Below are 21,124 nucleotides of genomic sequence, written 5' to 3'. Positions count from 1 at the left end.
GGCATTTCCATGTCATTGTTCTAGTTTATTCCCAAATTTCATATCCAAGAAGATATCTTTTGGAGTTGAATTTCCATGTCAACCCAAACAACGTCTTATTAGATCTTAAATTTTGGTTAAAAACTAGAGCAATTAGTGTTGGCTTGCTTCAATTGTTCAGATAGTCTTTCTTCCATCTCACTCGAGAATCTTCGATTTTGCTGTTAGTCGTTAATCTCTCGAGCTCGGGAGTCTTCCATCTCTAGCAGTCCAAGCGCTCACACTCAAGACAGTCGGTTTGGGACGCTCAAATAGCTTTCTTGGGAGTTTTCCATCTTTCGATTATCAAGAGAAATTTTGGACTAAGAGTTAACGGGGTCGGATTTGGGACTCAAGTAAAAGTTTGTGGTTTTTTATGAAACAAAAAAAGTTTAAGATGGAAATGGAACTAAACTTAAAGTTGCAGGTTTTTTATGGGACAAAATAATTTTTGGATAGAATTAGGACTTTTCCTAAAGTTGAAAGTTTTTTAGGATATTAGACCTTTTTTTTAGCTAGACATGTTCTTAGCTCTAGCTAATCTCAATGACAGCCTCCAATGATCTTTCTTTGCCTTTGAGATAAGTACATTGGAAGTCCTAAAACTTATCAAGGAAGTGCAATTGAGTTCTAAAACTTTCAAAAAGTGCAATCAAATCCTAAAACTTATCGCAAAATGCAATTAAGTCCTAAAACTTTCAAAAAGTGCTATTAAGTTGTAAAATTTTTCAAATTGGTCCAATCAAGTCATTTTGTTAAATGCACTTTTGAAAATTTTAGGACTCGATTGTACTTTTTTAAAATTTTAGAACTCGATCGCACTTTCGTAATAACTTTTAGGACTTTTAGTGCATTTATCCATTGCCTTTTTAATTAGGGCAAAAGCTATCAAAAACCCTAAATTATGTCCACTACAACACATTTACCCTAAAAAAATTTTCTGTTACACTAAAAATCCCAAACTTATACCCATGTGACACATTTATTCACATTAAAAACTTTGTTAATGAAAATCATTAGAAGTTTGTATACGTGGACGCCATAAAGCAAACGATGTTGTCAAATAAAAATAATGTTGTTTTAACTGAAAAATCATCTAACGAAACTTTGATGAAAAGTAAATGTGTCACATAGGTAGAAGTTTGGGATTTTTATGTCACAAGAAAAAGTTTAGGGTAAATGTGTCACAATGAGCATAGTTTGGGATTTTTTATATCATAAAAAAAATCAAGGTAAATGTGTCATAATTTACATACATTGAAGTTTTTTTTATGGCTTTTTCCCTATTAATTATCAATCGTCGTTTATTTATAGAAGTCACCAGACAAATCAGGTGGAGTTTTGAACTTATGTTGAGCTGATAAGATAAGATAGATAGTATAGTTAATTTAACCAAAAGTTGGAGGAGGACTTAATATTACTCAATTTATTTGTCTCTTATTCTTGAAATGCCATGAGAAGTCCGACTATACTTTAGGGTTAAATTCACGTTTATCTGTCGTGTTCGTGTCCAAAAATATTTTTCACAAAATGTTCTTATTAAAATTGAACAAAAAATATCAATTCATGTATGTCGAATTGTGTTTGTTTGGATTGGGTTTCGTTTTCGGGATTCTTTTAATAAGTTCGTGTCCGATTCAAATCACCTCTTCATATCGCGATGAAAATTGTTATACTTCAAGTGTTAGATTAAACAAAAATCTTAGCCAAAAAAAAAAACTCTATATTCGTAATTTACAACACAACTCGATTTCAGTTGAATTTTTACACACTAACACGATATAAATTTGGCCATCAATGTACTTTCTCGTATTCATCCTGTAAACGTTTGTTCATGCTCTCTGTTAATTGGAAAGACACAACATAGTAATTCTAAGGTATAGTTTCAGTATTCCAGTTGTTACTCACCATAAGGTTTGACAGACGGAACGTGTAACATCTCCAAATCTTGTTTATATCTTCATTACTGTTACTCATCCTTAAAGACAGTAAAGATAGAAGAACACCTATAGAAAATTATACTATGCTTTTGTCATCTCTGTCACGTATCGCTCACCGAATTTGCTATATCTCTATACTACTCAAATTCATTTTTCGCCGAAAATCTATATCCATTAATTTATCGAAAAATATGTTTTAATGGTGGAAAACAATCGGTCGCCTCATGCAAGGAAAGAAACTAAAACTTGGCAATTTTCTTTTCGCTTTCGAACTCTTTAAAATTTTGCATACTTGTAACACACCAAGAAGAGCCATCACCCTTCAAGTTCTTGGTTTGTCTAAATGGAACCAATACCCTAAAGTTGTTTAACTAAACCACACACAGTGAAGCAGGATAACCATTCAATCTTGTGGCATGATTCAGGACTCTTACATCATTCCATCAAATTTGACATATGTATACTCTTCCGCATGATTGTACCCTGCAGATTAACTTAATTTGCTCTTCGTATGTTTGCTTCGTTGGTACTTGTTGGGATTCATAAGTTGTTCTCCATCTTTCCAATGAATCAGACATTTCCAACGGTAAATCTATTTCTTGGTATAGCTTCTCACATCTCTTTCTCAGTAGAAACAAGGAAATCTTTTGTTATAATCCCTTGACAAGTCATGCGACGACATGATTATGTGCACAAGTCCCTACAGACCATGAGCACACAACTAGTTATGATGCCAAATGCGGGTTCTACTGCGGAAAGTAACTTTCGAAGATCCTATCTTCTTTTCAAGAAACGACTCCAACACGATAGCTGCGTAGTTTCTTTTTGCCCTTACAAGCAGAGACATGTTCCCATGGCCATCTCAAGTGGTGGATTCAGTGTTTTGATCTCAAATGCACTCGTGTAGAAAAGCTTTGAGCTGGAGATCTTCTGAAGATGGATGCATAGCAAATATGAACCATTCTCACCTGAAAGCAAAAGAGAAGAGGGGCCAGAAAACAACTCCGGGAGCAGAAGCAGACATGTCCTGATTTGGCCATTCATTCTCAGATCTCAAACACAACATCCTTTATGTACAACAAAAGTAGAAGCTTTCACAGACAGTACTTGAAAATTCGACATGATCATGGCAGTCCAGGGAACTGCAGGTGATCCCATTCAAGCCACATATGCTTGGAAATCTGATTTGGTTGCATCTTTGATACTTGGTTGAGAACAACTAGGGCGATCAGTTCCCTTAAAACCAGTTTCATTTTATGAAACCTGGAACCCACCATATTTATCCAAAAACGTACCCTATTTTTCAGTTCGATTTCAGGATCTACTCGAAAACCTGTTTTTCTTTTGTTCCTTTTTTTTGTTTCATTTTTTATAGCAATATAATATGAACAACAAAACGGTTCAAAATAAAAGATGAACGAGAGCGAGCGAGCAAAGGCGAGTCAAGAATGAGCAAGGATTGCGAGGCTCAAACGAACGAGGGCGAGCTGTGAGCGAGCGAGGAGGAGAGTGAGTCGCGAGCTAAAGAGAGAATTGTGAAGTGCCTGAGTGAGGTTAGAGAGAACTACGAACAAGAGAGAGAGACAAAAAAATACCAAGAGAAAAACTAGGGTTTTTAAGCTTTATGAAATTGGTTCCAAATTTAGTTTGATTGGTCCGGTTCCTAGGTGGTTCTTCACACTGAACCGGGGGTAAACCCGGTCCAGTTACAAAAGCCCTACAAACAACATCGATCAACCCCTCCACTTGTCCTTGCGCTGCCTGATCTCCCTCAGACATTCGACGGGTGACTTGCAGCCTACGATCTCCTGCAAAGTCGCACAAGAATTTGCAAAGCATTAGAGCATCACTCTATTGGGTAGATAACGAGCTAGGGAAAGAGAATTAAACACCCCATGCAAGTTCCGAACATTCACAAAGTCGACAGCGAAGGTAATTAACTTCACCTGCAGCTCCGGTAAATCAACCCGCATGAAAGGGTTGGTCTCCATTTCTTCCTCAATGGTGGATGGAATAGTCGGGAGGCCTTTCTCCTGCTGTTGCTGAGCCCATGATAACTTTTGCTTTATCTTCACGTTCTCTTGTTCAACGGTGAGAGCAAACAGCAAGTTCTTCACCGTGTACTACAAAATAGCATTCAGGAACATTGTTCAGCTTTTTGCCAAGGAAAAGAAAGCGAGAAACACCATATAACAAGAAAAAGAAAATGACGCTTGCTCTCTGACATTGAGAATTTGAACGTAACAAAAATCTGTAAAAACTAGAATTGTTGCTGTTGTTAAGGAGCCAGTCGCCATTGTCACTTCCCTATCTCATGTTGTATCTCGCATACTGCAATATCCAGAGCACGCAGCAACTCACTGAAGAACATCTACAATTCAAAAAGCTAGGGAGGTGTGTATGCTTGTCAAGAGTGTCCTTACCACTTAATCGTATCCCCTATATAGCATAATGGCCATGCAAACGTCCATTTTTTATTTAATTTACAGAGTATTTTCGCTCAAGCCACATGCTCGTCCAAATAAACTGCTAAGATTTCGTTTAATCTTCTTCATACAATATGATCTCTCTTTTGAACATAAAAGCCACACGGCAATAATTAAACTGTACTCATTCACTCTCACAACAGTTGGCCAAGGGAAGGAGAAGAACCGCATCTCAGCACTACTTATAAATTGTGCATAGAATTTCTGTACAAATAATCAGCCTAAGTATACTCTGTAGAGCAACTACGGCTACTTAGCTATATTTTATTTAGCAAAACTATCCAGGCTACTCCCATAAAGCTGAAAGCAGAAGAAACTAAAAGAGTAAGCAATATCAGTATCTTACCTCATGGCCGCAGTAGACTCGAGTTGGTTTTGGCAATGACCCCAGTGTAACACAGAGCGATTGATACATCTGCTCTGCTGTGCCTTCGAAAAATTTTCCACACCCAGCAATGAACTGCATTTGAAGATATGCATATTTGATTTAAAATGAATGCACAACTTGTCAGAACTTTAAAAAAAAAGACCTTGCTCCAGCCACAAGACAACAACGGCAATAATGCCATAGTGTAGACACGTTAAGAAATAAGGTCAACAAAGCACACAGCCCCCACGAAAACTCTGCTTGAAGCAGCAACCACATCTAAATAATCTTAAAAATTATCTCCTAAGTTCTAGAAACACGTTTCGCACCTCCTATATCTTGCTTTTCGAGTTACGTGACTAATTGGTGGATAAAACAACATGATTTAACACTAGTGCAAGTAATGAGACGAACTATCAACTCACCAGTGTGTCGCCTGTGAAAACAGCAGGATCTTCGTCCCCTTTCCCAGTCACATAGTAACTTATATGCCCTCTGGTATGGCTGGCAACAGCATATAGAGAAATTAAAGAAATGGGGACAAGAGCACCGAGCTCCAACACAAAGTTTGTATCTCCCTTTCATAGGTAAGTGATTCAACGCGAAACAAGAAATTGTCATGAAATGATACGTCAGAGTATGGTTGGAAGACCAGCTAATCTTCCCATGAGCATCAACAGATAGATGCTCCTTATTTTAGGGGGAAAAAGGCCCCAAGATAAGAATGATAATGACATCATTAGATACCCAACATCCTAAGGAATGGCTTACTTTTTACCGAGCATAACAAGGAGTCAAAATGCAGTGGCTACATATCACATCCAGAAGTCGAAATAAAAAACTTAATACATGTAATAACACAAAAATCATCAACTTCCAAGATCAAAGGAGAAGCGAAAGCTCATCTTAATGGATGGAGCACTCGACAGAATCCAAAATGCAGAGCACTCTTACAGAATGGTATACCAGACAAGCTATTCAAATGCAGAGGGACTTCATTGTCCCTATTTATCGGAAGTATAAGTCTGCCAATATATTTCCACAGCAAGTGATGATTTAGGCATGAAGAGATTGAAAAACAATACCAAGGAGTGTGAAGACATAGTATGTTGGTATCCTTCCCAAGAGACAACTTCTCGCCATTTTCCACTTTATCAGTGCAAGCCTTCACATTGTCTATCGAACCGCCATACACCTTAATCCCAGGTATCAACTGCTTGATCTTCTCATTCCCCCCAGCATGGTCCCTAGCAGAATCAATACGCGCAAGTCGACCCGTTAGGTTACGAAATCAGCTGAACAAGAGGACCTCGACATTACTTCCTTCATTTCGCATAACGAGTTTGTCGCGACCGAAAACGAGGCAACAAATTATTTCAAAAAGAGCATCTTTCATCCACAAAAACACATCAACCATCAGTGAATTCTTCATCTCTGCCGAGATGTGTCAAACCGACGAGGCAACAGTAGAGTAGACAGTGTATTGACCTTCTATCCAATTCTAATCATGTCTAGCACAGACAAAACCAAGAACAATCGATGCATTCGCGAGCAAGATAATTTCATCGAGCGAAGCGAATTTCAGTCCCGTTCGGCCGACGCCGCGATAATCCAAAATCCGATTCGACGTTCATCGGAAACCCTCGCGACCGACCGACTGACCAGTGATGGTGAGTGGTGAGCACGAGCTTCAAGTCAACGCCGTGCTCCCGAGCTGCTTTCACGACCTTCTCCGGCTCCGCGGGGTCCACGGCCGCCGCCTCTCCGGTGCTCTCGTCGATGATACTGCCGATTCCGATCCACGAAGCGACCGGAAAACAAGAAAGGCGAAGAGCAATTAGGAAGGGGCGGGGGAAGGATCACCGGAGAAGAAACGGCGAGGGAAAATCCGATCGTGGCGGGAGGGGGTTGATTACAGGTAAGCGTAGTTGTCGTCCAAGCAAGGTACGTGGTGGATCTTCATGGCGGGAGGGAGCTTCTCTCGATCGGAATCGCTTGCTTGCTGTGGCGGCGCCGCCGTGAGTCAGGACGCTAGAAGAAGCATCTCGACATCATCATCATCTTTGGTTCTCCCGTTCGGCCGCAGGTGATGATGCTCGGGAGAAAATATTGGCTTGGACCGTCTTGCCCCCACGTCGTTGAGACAGTCCACCCAAAATTCGACACGTGATCTTCGAGACCCACCATGAGAAATTTTCAACAATTCAACTCCCCTCTCTCTCTCTCTCTCTCTCTCCGTCCGTTTCTTCGTAATTCGAAAAAGAAATAACGGTACAAACAGTTTCTGAATTTTAGCTCAATATATAATTTGATCCATGAACTTTTAATTTATTCAATATAATTCATGAACTTTAGCTTAATATTTAATGTGATCCTTGCACTTTTAATTTATTTAATGTGATCTCTGGGCTTTTAGTATATATTCAATTTAGTCCATGAATTATATGAAAATATGTATCAAAAATTCAGAGACCATATTGAACAAATTAAAAATTCAGGAACCATATTAAATATTAGGCTAAAATTCATGGACTATATTGAATAAATTAAAAATTTAGAGATCAAATTACATATTTTGCCAAAATTCAGAGACTGTCGATGTCATTATCCCTTCGAGAAAATATTGGCTAAGCCTCTCTCGTCTCCTCTCTCCTCTCTCTCGTCTTCTTCGTTCTTTCCGTTTCATCAGAAAGAAGACATTTTCTTTCTCCAGCAAAGCGAAGGCTTTCAAATTGTTTTGAAATCACGATTTCGCTCTCAAATTTCGCTCTCGTCGGCGTTCCTGGTTGTTCCGACGCTCGCTCCGTCGCTTCGCGTTGTTGCTGCTTTGGGCACTCCTTGCTCCCCGCCATCGCCGACGAAGCAAAGGTTGTGTCCCTTGTCGTCATCGATACTCAGTGACAAAAAACAAAAAAGCCCCCGGCCCCTCGCTGGACCCTAGCTTGAACGTGAATCGTTCCCTTGGCTTTTGTAGGTTCTGCGAACATCAGAGTGGGCCTCGCTCAGGCAGGACGCGCCTTTCACCGTCCCTCATTGCATCGCCCAGTACACCAGCCAGGTGCCCAAGCAAAACGTGCAAGATCAGGTCCAACGATGTTCGTGACGTTCTTTTTTTCTCTTTTGTTTAGGTTTTTACGTATGTGTTTGGTTTTGGCGTTGCGGGGTTGATGGTTTGTGTTGAGCTGCGTCTTTTGAATTCGTTGGGTTTCCTTCCGCTTTTGTTGTTGTCTTGGGAGATTTTTAGATGCTCAATTCTCAAGTCCCTCGCTCGACCCTGGCACGCACGAGTCATTGTTTCTTGACGTATTTGTTTTCAGTACATTCCAACGGCTGTTACTACGTCCTTGGTGTTGCATAGCTTGGTAATCCTTGTGGCTTGCGCCTATTCATTTGGAGTTACATACACAATTGTTAGTTGCTAGTGTCAAGCATGGATCAATGAGAACTTGAACATGAAGAGTGCGAGCGAATCGGGTAAATTGAAATAAAAAGACATCTGACAAACGTATATCAGTGAGACCTTGAAGTCATAGAACCTAGTTGAGGTTGTTTGGCTGAAATTTGTTGCAAATTGTAATGTTTATTGTTAATGGTTTATCATTTATAGATGTGGGAGTAGCCATAGATCCCATGGAAGCATTTTGTTACGGTCTAAGACTAATGAGGTTGTTTTTTTTTTTTTTTTTGGTTTCTGATTTTCCTTTTTTTGGGGCTTAAACGATAAATTCATGTCTGTTCACACGTGTTTGATGGATTCGATTGGCTTGGCTGGTATGTGAAGTGGGGTGCTTTGGTTATGTGCTGCAGATTGTGCAGAGGACATCCATGGGTGATGAATCCATGTCTACTAGAAAATCGTGTCCTGACTTTTGTTGAATTCATGTCTTCATTTGGAGTCACCTTCTCAAAACTTACCGTGTTTTTTCCTGGTTTGATGCATCTGATGGACCATCAAGCTGTGATGAATTCATGTCTACTAGAAAATCGTATCCTTATTTTTTGTACCTTTTTTTCTTCTTCTTTCTGGCTGTTTTTGCTGGAGTTTTAATTTCTTTTATTGGTGGGTAATTGCACAGGCTTGGCTATTGAATCGGCAGTTTTGCCCGTGAGTGTTCGGTGTTGTGATTTTTGGGAGGCTTGGTTTGTCCAAGGATGCTCGATATATTTCATATGAGCTTGCATTTCATCTCCTCTTGCCATTTCAGTGATGAAGTGCTTGCTTGTTTGGATGTCCATTTAAGGATGTGTATTTGAATGGCCCTTGCTGTCTTTTACATGTATTGTTTTGAAGTCTACATTTTCTAAGACAGGCCTAGCCTATATTTTCTTGACTTTCACAGTCGGGGTGCTGCCACTCGAGAAATGAGGACACGTGCCGTCCTAGGCATGCCCACTTGGCAAAACCCGATTCGGTCCAAACCAATCAAGCACAGATCTTACCCAAAACCCAAGCTAATTAGGAATTAGGATGATTGATTATAGGTCTAGAACCTACCATGTTATAATAAATTCTCAGTTTTCTGAGACTAGAATCTATCGTATTTTTCTTGAAACCGATCATGAAACTTATGATGTTATCTGGTCTAGTTATAGGATCTACCCAAGAATTTTTTTTTTTTTAGGGAAATGCTTGACTTTAATTCCGTCATCTTCAAAAGGGGTAAACCAATTCACTTTTGACATTTTGACTTTCGGGGTACAACTATACAATTTAAAGTGGGATTTCAAAAAAAAAAATTGAAGTAAAACTAGGAATCATCAAGACAAATTAACTTGCATCCTGGGGAAAGCAAAACAAAATGATCTTCCAATGACAAGTGCAGCTATGGAGACTCGTATAAGAGTTTCGATAAAATGAATCCACCGTGAGTAAAGTGAAATCTACATCGCATTTAGAACCCAGCCAGTCGACTTCATAGATAAGTGTAGTAAGTGATTCTACTGTAAAGAGGCAACAAGAAGTTCATTATATTTTACGGTTTTTACCTCTAGATGATTGTTGTCCGAGCAAGCGAGGATTTCAAATGAGCGAGGAGCTAAGGGTAAGTGGGGAATGAGCGAGGGTTGCGAGACTCGAATGAGGGATAGCGAGCTACAAGAGAGCGAGGAGGAGGAGGATAACTTGAGAGAGAGAGAGAGAGAGAGAGAGAGAGAGAGAGAGAGAGAGAGAGCCGTGAAGTTTCTGAGTAAGGTAGAAGTCTTGAAGAGAACAGAGAAAGAGAGATAGAGAAAAAGAGCCAATAGAAAATCAGGATTTTTAGGTTTTATGAAACCGTTTCCAAAATCAGTTTGGTTATGGATGGTTTTTCACTTGGAATCGGACCAGTTCCAACAAGAACTCAGAACTGGACCAGTTTTCAAGGTAGTATGTTCCGCTAATAAGCTTATCCGACTTAACCCTCATTTGAAATGATTTGGACCTGACAAAATCAGAACATGGCACCCATGCGAGCAAGGCCCGACTCGAAATCGAAGAAGCTGAATCCTAAATGGATGCAAACCCGACATGGCACCGGAGCCCTACAAAACCTAAACGAAACTCCCCAAGTCAGCACGACCCGCACGCAATTACGACCAAGAGTCGAATTTCAACTAAAATCGAGACTGATCCTACCCGCTTGTTCGCCACCTCCACAGAAATCGAAATAGACACGTGTTAAATTATCCGAGATTTGTAAAGACCCGACCCGATTTCGAAAAATGAGCCAAACCCCAAAAAAAAGCCCCGAAACACGACCGGAGCTTGCGGACAAATTTTACACGCAAGGGTCGGAAATGACCCGGATCCGTATATGGCCCGGGTCAAAATTGTCGGCCCAAACTAATCCGACCCGCGGGTCAAAATCGGACCGTTCAACGGGGGGCGGTTGGGCCCGGCTTTGGGCTCAAGAAACCGAGAACTACGTGAGCCGTGAGCTCACCAAGATGCGCGTCCAAGTCCACGCGGACACGCCTATATAAAGCATCCCCGCTAGGGTTTCTTCGGTTTTCATCTTCTTCTTCTTCGCAGCGCCATTCTCTTGCAGAACGATCGGTGCGAGGTCGCCATGGGGAGAAGTACGTCTCTCTCTCCTTCGCTCTCTCTCTCTCTCGCTCTTTCGTTTTGCTTTCTCGTTTGGTTGAAGGCGTTGTCGTCTGGAAGCTGCTCCGTGTTGCGAACGCATCGGTTTTTCGCGTAGCCGATGCGGAATTCCCTCTGGTCGATTCGTTGTTGCGCTCGGTTCCATTTCTGATGTTTGCTCGCGATCTTTGTGTGTGTGTGTGTGTGTGGGGGGGGGGGGGGAGCGAGAGGTCGATTTGATTTTTTCCGCCCTCCGGTTCGTCGGCTTGAAATTTCGGCGTTCAAATGAGCATGCGAGGGCGGGTTAATGATTTCCGTGCGAACTGTTGCGTGAGCGGAATTGAATGGGTAGCTCGTCGGGGTCGAAAGGAGGGAAAGAGGACGTAAAGAGATGTTTTTTCTTCTTTCTTTTCATTTTCTGCTCTTGCGTATTGTCTGCATCTGCATCCTGTGCGCTAGGATATCAGTTTTCTTCGTAGAGTTGTGGGATATGGCATTTAGTATTGGGCTTCTTGGTTTGACTTGATCCCGTGCTTCTGATTTCGTGGATGTTTGTTCGCGGAAAGAAAAGAAAATGTTACAAATTGCCTGTGGTACGTGCACCCTTTTGCATTGTTGTTGCTTCAGCTGCTCGTTTTTTTCCCGCAAGAGATATCCGTGCGTTTTAGATTAGGCCATGGCGTGTGTCGAGCGCATCTTCTATTCCATCTGTTCGATGGGGACTGTATTGTGAAGGTTCCGACTTCCGGATTTAGTTAATCTGATTTGATTCTGTGGTTATCATAGGACCGGCAAGGTGTTATCGGCAGATCAAGAACAAGCCGTACCCGAAATCACGGTACTGCCGTGGTGTTCCTGATCCTAAGATCAGAATCTATGATGTTGGAATGAAAAAGAAGGGTGTGGATGAGTTCCCCTTCTGTGTTCACTTGGTGAGTTGGGAGAAGGAGAATGTTTCGAGTGAGGCCCTGGAAGCAGCTAGGATTGCTTGCAATAAGTACATGGCCAAATTTGCTGGAAAGGATGCTTTCCATTTGAGAGTGAGGGTCCACCCCTTCCATGTTCTCCGTATTAACAAGATGCTTTCCTGCGCTGGGGCTGATAGGCTCCAGACTGGTATGAGGGGTGCTTTTGGAAAGCCACAGGGTACATGTGCTCGGGTTGCCATCGGTCAGGTCCTGCTCTCAGTCCGGTGCAAGGACAGCAACAGCCACCATGCCCAGGAGGCCCTTCGCCGTGCCAAGTTCAAGTTCCCTGGCCGTCAAAAGATCATTGTCAGCAGGAAGTGGTATGTGTTTTGACCTTTTGGCCTGTCTTGTAGCTAGAGTCTTTAATTGCATGCATGTCAATGAATGTAACTTGATAGTTAAAGGTCATGGCTGTAGCAATGGAAATTTTATACTTGGTTTCTTTCTGAGTATTAAAGCTCTGTTTCCAAAGGTAGACTCATAAGCCCCTTTATTCATCTCTTGTCTGGCTCTTTTCATCCTTGCTCCACGCGTATGACTTCCGAAATAACACTAGATGTGATGGTCCTTTAATTCTAACGTCCTGAAACCTGACTATGGAAACATTATTCTCTGTTGCTGTTTGTCTGCATTACCCTGGCCGTCCTTTGGAAAATAGAAACTTTTTAAGTAGTTTTTTCTCTCTCCCTTTTTATGGTGAATCATTTGTAATTATTTTTTATGATTAGACTATAAATTTTGTTTTGGAATTTTGTAACAGGGGATTTACCAAGTTCAGCCGTGCTGACTATTTGAGGTGGAAGGGAGAGAACAGAATTGTTCCAGATGGTGTGAATGCCAAGGTGAGTATGCTTGTGTTTGAATATCTTTTTTAAAACTTGTTAGACATTCTTATCTCTTCATTAGATGAGAGTTTTGTTCCTCCGGGGTCCAAGGGTAGGCTTCTCGATGCTTTAAAAGTGATGTCATGTTACTGAGGTTTCTTCACTTTATAAGGAAGAGGTGTATTATTTCTTAAACGGAGGCAATAATTTGAGGGATAGTTTTCATATTTAGTCATGTTTTGTATCCAAACCATCCCTAATACTTTCTTTGCTTTAGACACTGGTTATTCTGGGTTTGAGATGTTTCGAGTCTAACTGGCCTGTTCTTGACGCAAAATACATGGTTTTATGCACCATTGAATTCTGATTGATGACTTACGAGTTCATGATTGGCGTCTATTGCAGCTCCTTGGATGTCATGGACCTCTGGCGAATCGTCGACCTGGAAGAGCTTTCTTGGATGCAACTACTTAGGACATCTGGTGTCTAACTAGAATATTTCTGGATTTTGTATTCGGAACTTGTCCGTCTTACTATCATCTGTTGTTTTCTCTCAGTATTCAGAGTTGGATTGGGCTTATTATCCTGAAGTTTATGCACATTATATTTGACTTTCATTTTCTTGGATTACTCTGCATCAATAACTCCAGCATTTTATATACATCCAGTTCGGTCAGTGATGCTTGCTGCAAGTGTCTTTGTAGTTTGTTATGCAATGGTTGTGTCGGGTTTATACTTACATGTTACTTGGTGGCAATTGTGGGATCTGAGTCTGCGTATTTGTGTCCTCTGTTTTGACAATCAGAGTGTTTGCACGTGGTCCTTCCTCTGTTTTTGGTCTTTCTACCTACTTAGGACCTTTCCGCTGATTTCATTCAATTCGGTCTTTCTACCTATTTAGAGGGCCTTTTCCCGTACTTATTTTGATTCTTTTTTCGAGTATTAATGGGAAAATCACTTGGTTGGTTGATCAATGAGTCATGTTTACTGAAACTTTTATCTCTACAGATAGAACCAAATTTTTCCATGCGTTTCACATTGCGCTGAATGTGCCAGATAAGGTTCAGGTCATGTGGGATATTGAGAACCGATTTTTCGCTTCTAAGTTTAGGAAAAGTTTTCTTTCCCTTCTTTGCACTCTGTTAAACAAGCGTCAGCACATCCTTCCCCGAGTTTCTTCTTTTGTGTAATGGCAGTACGAGCAGTGAGTATTGCCTCTTTTCCAACCGGGAAAGCCGAAATTGCCCTGACCTTTTGCAACCTTAGGTTATGTGCTGCAATACAATCATACATGATTATGAGGGACTTACCAATAGGATCTGGTTGCCGTTCCAAGTGCAGACGTCAGTGGCAGAAGTGCCTATGTCTGGTTTTCTTTGCTGAGATGAGATGAGAGATCTCAAGATCAATGACTGCTGTTCCAACTTATCAGTTACGAAATACCTATGTTGGACGGGGCCTGACGGAGCGGCTGAGTTCATACTAGTTTCGTTTCTTTTTTTTTCTGTAGGGTCACACTTTGCAAGCTTTAAAAATGTTCACCTCAGATGGCTTGATACAAGCCGGGCGAAAGCTCTTTCTGCCATTCGGGTCGATGTTCTCCTGTGTAGAACAAACAAACGGATCGAATCGCAAATTTGAACGTTAACATCGGTGGATGTTTGGTTGCTTTTTGTGAAATGAGATTGGCTTTTGGCTACCACATTTGATAGAAGACGCTCAACTAAGACTCTCTGTGAATTGAAAAGGAAGTCACCAGGGGGTTGGCTTTGCCTGAATTGACGTCAATTGAGCGCCCGTTTTCATTAAATTCGATGCCAAACTTAATCAACTGCCAACTAACTCCACGGCGCTTTTGTGACTGAAAATGCATTGCTTGCACTGTCGGTCCGACAAACATCTCTGTCGCTCTGCCTCTCTCACTCATGCCCACTGTACGCGCTCGTGTGCACCTTCCGTCGGATTTCATTGGGGGGGTTTGCGACCAATTGAGAAAACTTTGTAATTCGTAATCAACCGACCCTTCCCATTTCATGATATTGTGAGAATCGAATCATTCCAATATTCAAGATCACTCGGTGATGAGATCCATTTCCCACCTTCACAGATCTCGTCTCATGCTCGAAATTGAGTAGCCATGGTTCTCGAATCTTGTCCGGACACGGGCGACGACAGAATAGACTCCTCCAATTACTATAATCGAGTGAAGAGAGCACGGACAGAACTTTGTGCTTCTCAGCCGTGCGCGACTTCTTCACCTCACTATGTCACCTTGGTGTTCTATCTCATTAATGTGGTACGGCTCATTAATTTGTGTTCTCATTGACCAGGCATGGGCGCTCTATCTGTCCCAAGAAGCTTTACCCGTCTTCATTAATTGAAGTACGAATCTTCACCGCTGAGTCGAACGAACCAGTTGCTTCATTGAGACGATCGCAATCGAACGTACGAGCGAAGGTGGTACAGAGAGAACAGAGGGTTAAGTTTTCTTAGTTTCAATCGATGATCTAGGCTGGAAAGATGAAAGTGAGAAGGACCCTACCACGTGAATTTCAAAGAGGTGGGCTTTTCTTCTTCTTTATGCACAAGGCCATGATGGTGTTGATTCTCAAGACTGAAGTCAAACCAATTTATCATGCATAAATCACTCACCTTTCACAGCAGCTTTGAACTAGATGGTCCCTTTTTTAGGGGGGAATTTTTTGAAATTTGCCATAATTACGAGGACCAAAAAAGAAAAAAAGTGCCTCTCTTGCATCGTGGGGTTGCTGTTCATCATCTCGATCCGACGGCCCCGACAGCTTTTTGGCCTAGCTATGTGAATTAAATTTTTTTTTTGGGCCAACCGTTACGTGAATTATTAGAAGCCCCTTTTTCTTGGTGAGTAATTATTACATGCTTTTTATCTCCTGTGTCGCTCGCCTTGTGGAAATTATTTTCGCATATAAAAAAAAAATCAAACGATCAGTCCTTTTTTTCTTTATCAGCAGCGCAGAATAAAGATTGAATATTTAATTACATGTAAGATAAATCATACCTTTCCACATAATTGCGATTGATTGTGCTTCTTTTTTTTTTTTCGTGCATGCCAGTAGATTATATATGTAAGTTTGGTGAAGTTTTTAGGTAAATGATATTGGCTTTTATATAAGATATGAATGAATAGCCGGGCACACAATTACACACAGTGTTAAGCAAATAAGTTCGCGTAAATTAAACGATGGACACTTTTTTTCCGAAATTATCGGGCTCCTTGGCCTCCTAAATCGTTTTATTAGTGCCATTAAATCACGACTATCCCCGGCTTCATGTAACTAGTTGCCTTTTTCGAGATTTGAACTAAAGACCATGCTTCTCGAAACAATAGTCGAAGTATGATTTCTAATCAATTCATAAAATCGACATTCTACCTAGAGTTACCTAATAAACACATGTCAAAGTTTATTAGTGACTATAGATTCGGACAAATTCAACCATCTCACCTTGGGATCCATGTTTTTAGGAATTCTTTAGTGAGAAGTACTTGCTAAAATTTTGAATATCCCTTGATATTTGACCAATTAAATTTAGCAAAAAGGTTAATACCACGAAAAACTCCAAACTGGTACATCTATAACAATTTTACCTCGAACTAAATTTTTTTTTTTTGGTAAAGGTAAGAATATGTATTACTTTTCAAAACCCGAACTAATTTTTTTACCACCAAAAACCCAAAACTGGTACACCTGTGACAAATTTATCCAGAACAATTTTTTTGACCACTAAAAACCCCAAACTAATACATTTGTAATAAATTTACCCTCCATTAGTGTCTATTAAATTAGATTAATATAACGAAAAATCGCAAATTGATAAACTTGTGGCAAGCAGAGGGATAAAACCCTAAACTGGTATACCTGTCATCTATCACGTGTCATCAAACTTAGCAATTTGACAGTAAAATTTAACGAAAACTAACTGAGGATAAATTTATCACATGCGTATCAGTTTGGGGTAAAATTGTCACAGGTGTACCAATGTTGGGTTTTTGGTAGTCAAAAAAATAGTTCTGAATTAAATTATCACAAAGTATATTAATTTGAGATTTTTTATAGTAAAAAAATAATTTGAAATAAAATTGTCATGTGCCGGATTTTTCGTAATGTTAATCGTTAGCAAAATGAGTCCACTTTTCAGCCGTATGTATATGTGTGTATATACAGATAAAGATAAAGAGTAGTGTCACATCGTTCTGCCTGCAGATGCGCTCTTTCCCACTCAAAATCTACAGTGTCACACTCTGCCTCTTTTTATCTCTCCTCACCCCATTTGTGTGTCTCAGAAGAAGGAAAGAAACAAAAAAAGAAGTAAAATTTACTGAAGAAGAAGAAGAATCATGCAAGGCACCCATACTGTCAAGCATTTTGTTGAAAGAAAACCCAAGAACTGCACCTTGAGGAGTTCTTGATTGTTCTCTCCTACTTGATCTGAGTCTCAAACTGACTATCTTCTCATTATGTCCTACAGGCAGGTACCCACGCTCCCAACCCCCTCATGATGATGATGATGTGTTAATATGATTGTTGCTGTAATTTCACTAAAGCACTACCCTCTCTCTCTCTCTCTCAAGACCTTCTGTTTATGCAAGCCTGGACTTTTCTTCATTTACCCTCGTTGTCTTCTTCCTCTTCTTTCTTTTTTTTTTGGGCTTACTGGTATTGTTTCTCAATGAAAGTAGTAGATGCCATACATGCATATCTAGACTAGAGAGGTGAGAATCCTCTGCTTTTTTATTTGTCCAATGTGTGTTGATATTGAGCTAGTGCGATCCATTTGTCTAAATATTGTGAGATAAAGCGGGGGCCTTTTGTTTTACCAAAGTGTGCTTCTCCTTTATCAGAACAAAAGATAGCATTTGCTTTTCCTCTGAGGTGGCTTTTCTCTCTTGGATTCTTTCCAGTCTCTTGCTTTTTGTAATTTGGGTGACTTTCTGGGCATGCGTATTTTAAATGTCTGGTGTCTCTTGGGAATAATTTGCCATAAAGATTTTTCGGGTCTGCTTTCCCAATGTCAAAAAAGCCAGATAAAGAATGACCTCCTTAAGGAATTCAAAATGGGACTGTGAGTGCATCTTATCTGCTTCTTTGTTTTGGTAACACTCAAAAGTCCAGAGACAACGTGATGTTGAATTGCGAGAAGTTATCTCAAAATAGATGATGCCTTGAATTATAGTGGTCTGGGGTTGATTTCTGGAATTCACTGATGAGGCTTTTTCTGAATGCTGTTTCATTTTTTTTTATCAGCTGAGCAGGGAAGGAGCGTTTGAGTTCAATTCAGATTTTTTAATCACTCTCTCTTGAGTACTTCATGAAGCTTCTTCGAGCAGCCATTCCCACGACCTCATTGCTTTTCTGTGTACTTATTCTCATCCCCTTAGTTGTTGCTGATCTGAATTCTGATATTCAAGCACTCCTTGATTTCGCTTCGGCCGTCCCACATGCCCGGAAACTGAATTGGAGCGCTTCTATTCCAATTTGCAGTTCTTGGGTAGGCATAACTTGCAATGTAGATAAAACCCGGGTGACAGCGGTCCGTCTTCCCGCTGTTGGTCTTTATGGCTCACTGCCTTCAAACACTTTAGGAAAGCTTGATGCTCTTCAGGTCTTGAGCCTCCGTTCGAATTATTTAACCGGCAATCTTCCTTCTGATGTTGCTTCCATTCCTTCCCTCCAATACTTATTCCTCCAGCATAATAACTTTTCTGGCTCTCTCCCGATCTCTTTGTCATCACAGCTCAATGTATTGGATTTGTCCTTCAACTCGTTTAGCAGCGTCATCCCGCTATCCATTCAGAAGCTCACTAGGCTTGCTACATTTTACCTTCAAAATAATTCCATTTCTGGTACAATTCCTGACCTTAACCTTCCCAAACTCAAACTTTTGAATCTGAGCTATAACAACTTGTCGGGCTCCATCCCGAATTCTCTCGAAAAATTTCCCAATTCTTCATTCGTTGGGAACTCTCTTTTGTGCGGACAACCTCTTAGCCAATGCTCCACTCTTTTAACCTCTCCTTCTCCTTCCCCTGCATACTCAGAACAGCCAAAGATAGGTCCTCTAGTTCAAAAAGTTGCTTCGAAAAAGAAACTTGGGTCAGGTGCTATTGTTGCTTTAGTTATTGGGGGTTTTGCGGTGCTTTTCCTCCTCATGGTAGTTGCCCTTGTCTGCTACTCGAAGAGAAAAGATGGTAGTAATGTACTGAAAGTGAAGGGAACTAATGGCGCTAGTCAAAATCCAAAGGACTTTGGAAGTGGGGTGCAAGAACCAGAGAAGAACAAGCTGGTTTTCTTTGATGGGTGTTCTTACAACTTTGATCTTGAGGACTTATTGAGGGCTTCGGCTGAAGTTCTTGGTAAGGGGAGTTATGGAACAGCTTATAAAGCTCTTCTGGAGGATGGGACGACCCTGGTGGTGAAACGGCTGAGGGAAGTTGTGGCTGGCAAAAAGGAGTTTGAACAACAAATGGAGCTTGTGGGGAAGGTGGGACGACATGCCAATGTCGTGCCACTTCGTGCATATTACTATTCAAAGGATGAGAAGCTCTTGGTTTACGATTACATGCCTTTTGGGAGCTTGTTTGTACATTTGCATGGTATGTGTTTCCTCTACCATCTGGTAGAACATTCTGATCTAGTACTTTTTTCGTTGATGCAAGGAGACATCTTAGTTTCGTTTTCCCTTTACCTAGACTTCACAAAAGAAAACTCATATGCTTAATCTGTGCACAATACTGAACAATTCCTTTGTCCATGATTTGACCTATGAAACTACAGGTATGTAAAAATTGAAGGAATGGATGTTGTGTCATTTCTTCATGTAGAATACAGTATAACTAGGCTCTGCTATCTCATTAGCTAAAGATTAAATGTCGAGTTCCTTAAAAAAGGCTTGCAGATCTCACCTTCATGATGTGGCTTCAATTAGGAGAAAAAATTGCCAACTTCTATGGGTTACCACCTAGTCAATGAGGAAGTTATACTTTACAGAGGCCATAAGAAGGGCTAAACTGCGATAGACAAGCTATAACTTTTATAAGTTAAGAAAAAATAAGTTTGAGCTTGCTTCAGAAGAACGCTTACTGCTCTTATTCTAAGTTATCTCATGAATCTATTTCTTTGCTCTTCTGTGTCCATGCCTTTTAGGAGATAAAGGTTCTGGAAGGGCACCATTAGATTGGGATTCTAGAATGAAGATCTCCCTTGGAACAGCCAAAGCAATTGCTCACATACATTCTGAGCCTGGAGCTAAGTGTGTTCATGGAAACATCAAGTCCTTGAATGTCTTCCTCACCCAAGATCACGATGGTTGTGTTTCGGATGTTGGACTGACTCCTCTCATGAATTTCTCTGCAATTACTCCCCGAGTCATTGGATACTATGCTCCGGAGGTGATTGAATCAAGGAAAGTTACTCAGAAATCTGATGTTTACAGCTTTGGTGTGCTCCTTCTTGAAATGTTAACAGGTAGACTTTAATTCAGTTTCAAATTTCAAACCATTTAATTGGTTCGGTTTGGAAATTAATTATTTGATAAAATATGAAACAGAAAAGGTACCTTTGTATAAATTATTAATTTGCTTAGGTGCATTTTTGTTTTGTTTTGTTTTGAACATTTGGTTCAAGGTTAAGATGTCTACAATCGTGATATGTGATCCATGGTAAGTGCTTCTTTTCAGCCCAGATAGAGTACTGAGTTTTTCAAACACCACTTGCTTTTAATTCAAAGATTAGTGATACTCACAGCTCATTATTTAGTGGCCATCTAGAATGAGGAACAAGTATTACAAGTGTATCTGTCTTTCACTAATTTTGTTTGTCCAAAACCAATGAAATTGAAGCTGATATTTGTGGTTCGTTTCAACTCGATTTGATTCTTGTTTTTAAGGTATTGTTTGGACAATGGGCAGGTAAAACCCCTCTCAAGCATCCGGGACACGATGACGTCGTTGATCTCCCCAGGTGGGTCCGGTCGGTAGTTCGAGAGGAATGGACAGCTGAGGTCTTTGATGTCGAGCTGCTGAAGTACGAGAATGTGGAGGAGGAGATGGTGCAGATGCTGCAAATTGCTCTCACATGTGTTGCAAAGGTGCCTGATACGCGCCCCAAGATGGACGAAGTTGTCAAGATGATCGAGGAAGTTCGGGAACCGGAGGTAAAGGATCGGCCTTCTTCTGGAGCCGAATCCAATGTGCAAACCCCGTAATAATAGATTTTAGATATTCCTTTTTCCTTCATGGAGTCGAGCTGCAGTATCTAAGAGAACAATTTGCTCTCTTGTAAGCTGTGATCTATATGTATGCTTTACTCTGTAGTTGAATTCTGCATGGCTTTTTATCCATTCTAGTGAAAGTGCTAGTCTGTTTTATCTATTTCCCACCTCCAATTGCACTGTGGCAAAGAATTGGCTTACAAGCTTCCATTA

The 21,124-nt window shown here is 40.6% G+C and overlaps 3 protein-coding genes and 1 long non-coding RNA gene across 10 annotated transcripts; 2 read left to right on the top strand and 2 right to left on the bottom strand.

Moving 5' to 3' along the window:
- Window positions 1-3,550: 3,550 nt before the first annotated feature.
- LOC115672188 (hydroxyacylglutathione hydrolase cytoplasmic) lies at window positions 3,551-6,889 on the bottom strand. The gene is made up of 7 exons (XM_030593968.2): window positions 6,728-6,889; window positions 6,474-6,596; window positions 5,897-6,058; window positions 5,237-5,315; window positions 4,791-4,904; window positions 3,905-4,081; window positions 3,551-3,766 (listed from the first exon to the last, which is right to left on the bottom strand). The coding sequence occupies exons 1-7, from the start codon at window positions 6,772-6,774 to the stop codon at window positions 3,692-3,694; spliced, it is 777 nt and encodes a 258-aa protein (XP_030449828.1). The 5' UTR covers window positions 6,775-6,889; the 3' UTR covers window positions 3,551-3,691.
- A 3,852-nt stretch (window positions 6,890-10,741) lies between these two features.
- On the top strand, window positions 10,742-13,291 carry LOC115672802 (60S ribosomal protein L10). Its single transcript, XM_030594758.2, has 4 exons — window positions 10,742-10,868; window positions 11,659-12,160; window positions 12,601-12,682; window positions 13,070-13,291. Exons 1-4 carry the CDS (start codon window positions 10,859-10,861, stop codon window positions 13,136-13,138), a joined length of 663 nt encoding a protein of 220 aa, XP_030450618.1. The 5' UTR covers window positions 10,742-10,858; the 3' UTR covers window positions 13,139-13,291.
- A 113-nt stretch (window positions 13,292-13,404) lies between these two features.
- On the bottom strand, window positions 13,405-13,724 carry LOC115672811 (uncharacterized). Its single transcript, XR_004004762.2, has 2 exons — window positions 13,558-13,724; window positions 13,405-13,511 (listed from the first exon to the last, which is right to left on the bottom strand). It is a non-coding gene; the product is annotated as an uncharacterized LOC115672811 (long non-coding RNA).
- Window positions 13,725-16,954: 3,230 nt separating this feature from the next.
- Window positions 16,955-21,071, top strand: LOC115672775 (probable inactive receptor kinase At5g58300). Of its 7 annotated transcripts, none has more exons than XM_030594738.2 (4): window positions 16,955-17,170; window positions 17,947-19,295; window positions 19,846-20,166; window positions 20,610-21,071. In XM_030594738.2, the coding sequence occupies exons 2-4, from the start codon at window positions 18,011-18,013 to the stop codon at window positions 20,903-20,905; spliced, it is 1,902 nt and encodes a 633-aa protein (XP_030450598.1). In that variant the 5' UTR covers window positions 16,955-17,170; window positions 17,947-18,010; the 3' UTR covers window positions 20,906-21,071. The 7 variants fall into 7 exon arrangements, with proteins under 7 accessions (XP_030450598.1, XP_056169125.1, XP_030450584.1 ...); XM_056313150.1 differs by having other exon boundaries at window positions 16,956-17,174; XM_030594724.2 differs by lacking the exon at window positions 16,955-17,170 and adding an exon at window positions 17,254-17,414.
- Window positions 21,072-21,124: the final 53 nt, after the last annotated feature.

Source organism: Syzygium oleosum, unplaced genomic scaffold (genome assembly GCF_021117445.2).
Source record: "Syzygium oleosum isolate NSW1041296 unplaced genomic scaffold, Sole_v2.1 Sole_v2.07, whole genome shotgun sequence".
NCBI classification, from domain to species: Eukaryota; Viridiplantae; Streptophyta; class Magnoliopsida; order Myrtales; family Myrtaceae; genus Syzygium; species Syzygium oleosum.
This window is presented reverse-complemented; position numbering and strand designations above follow the sequence as displayed.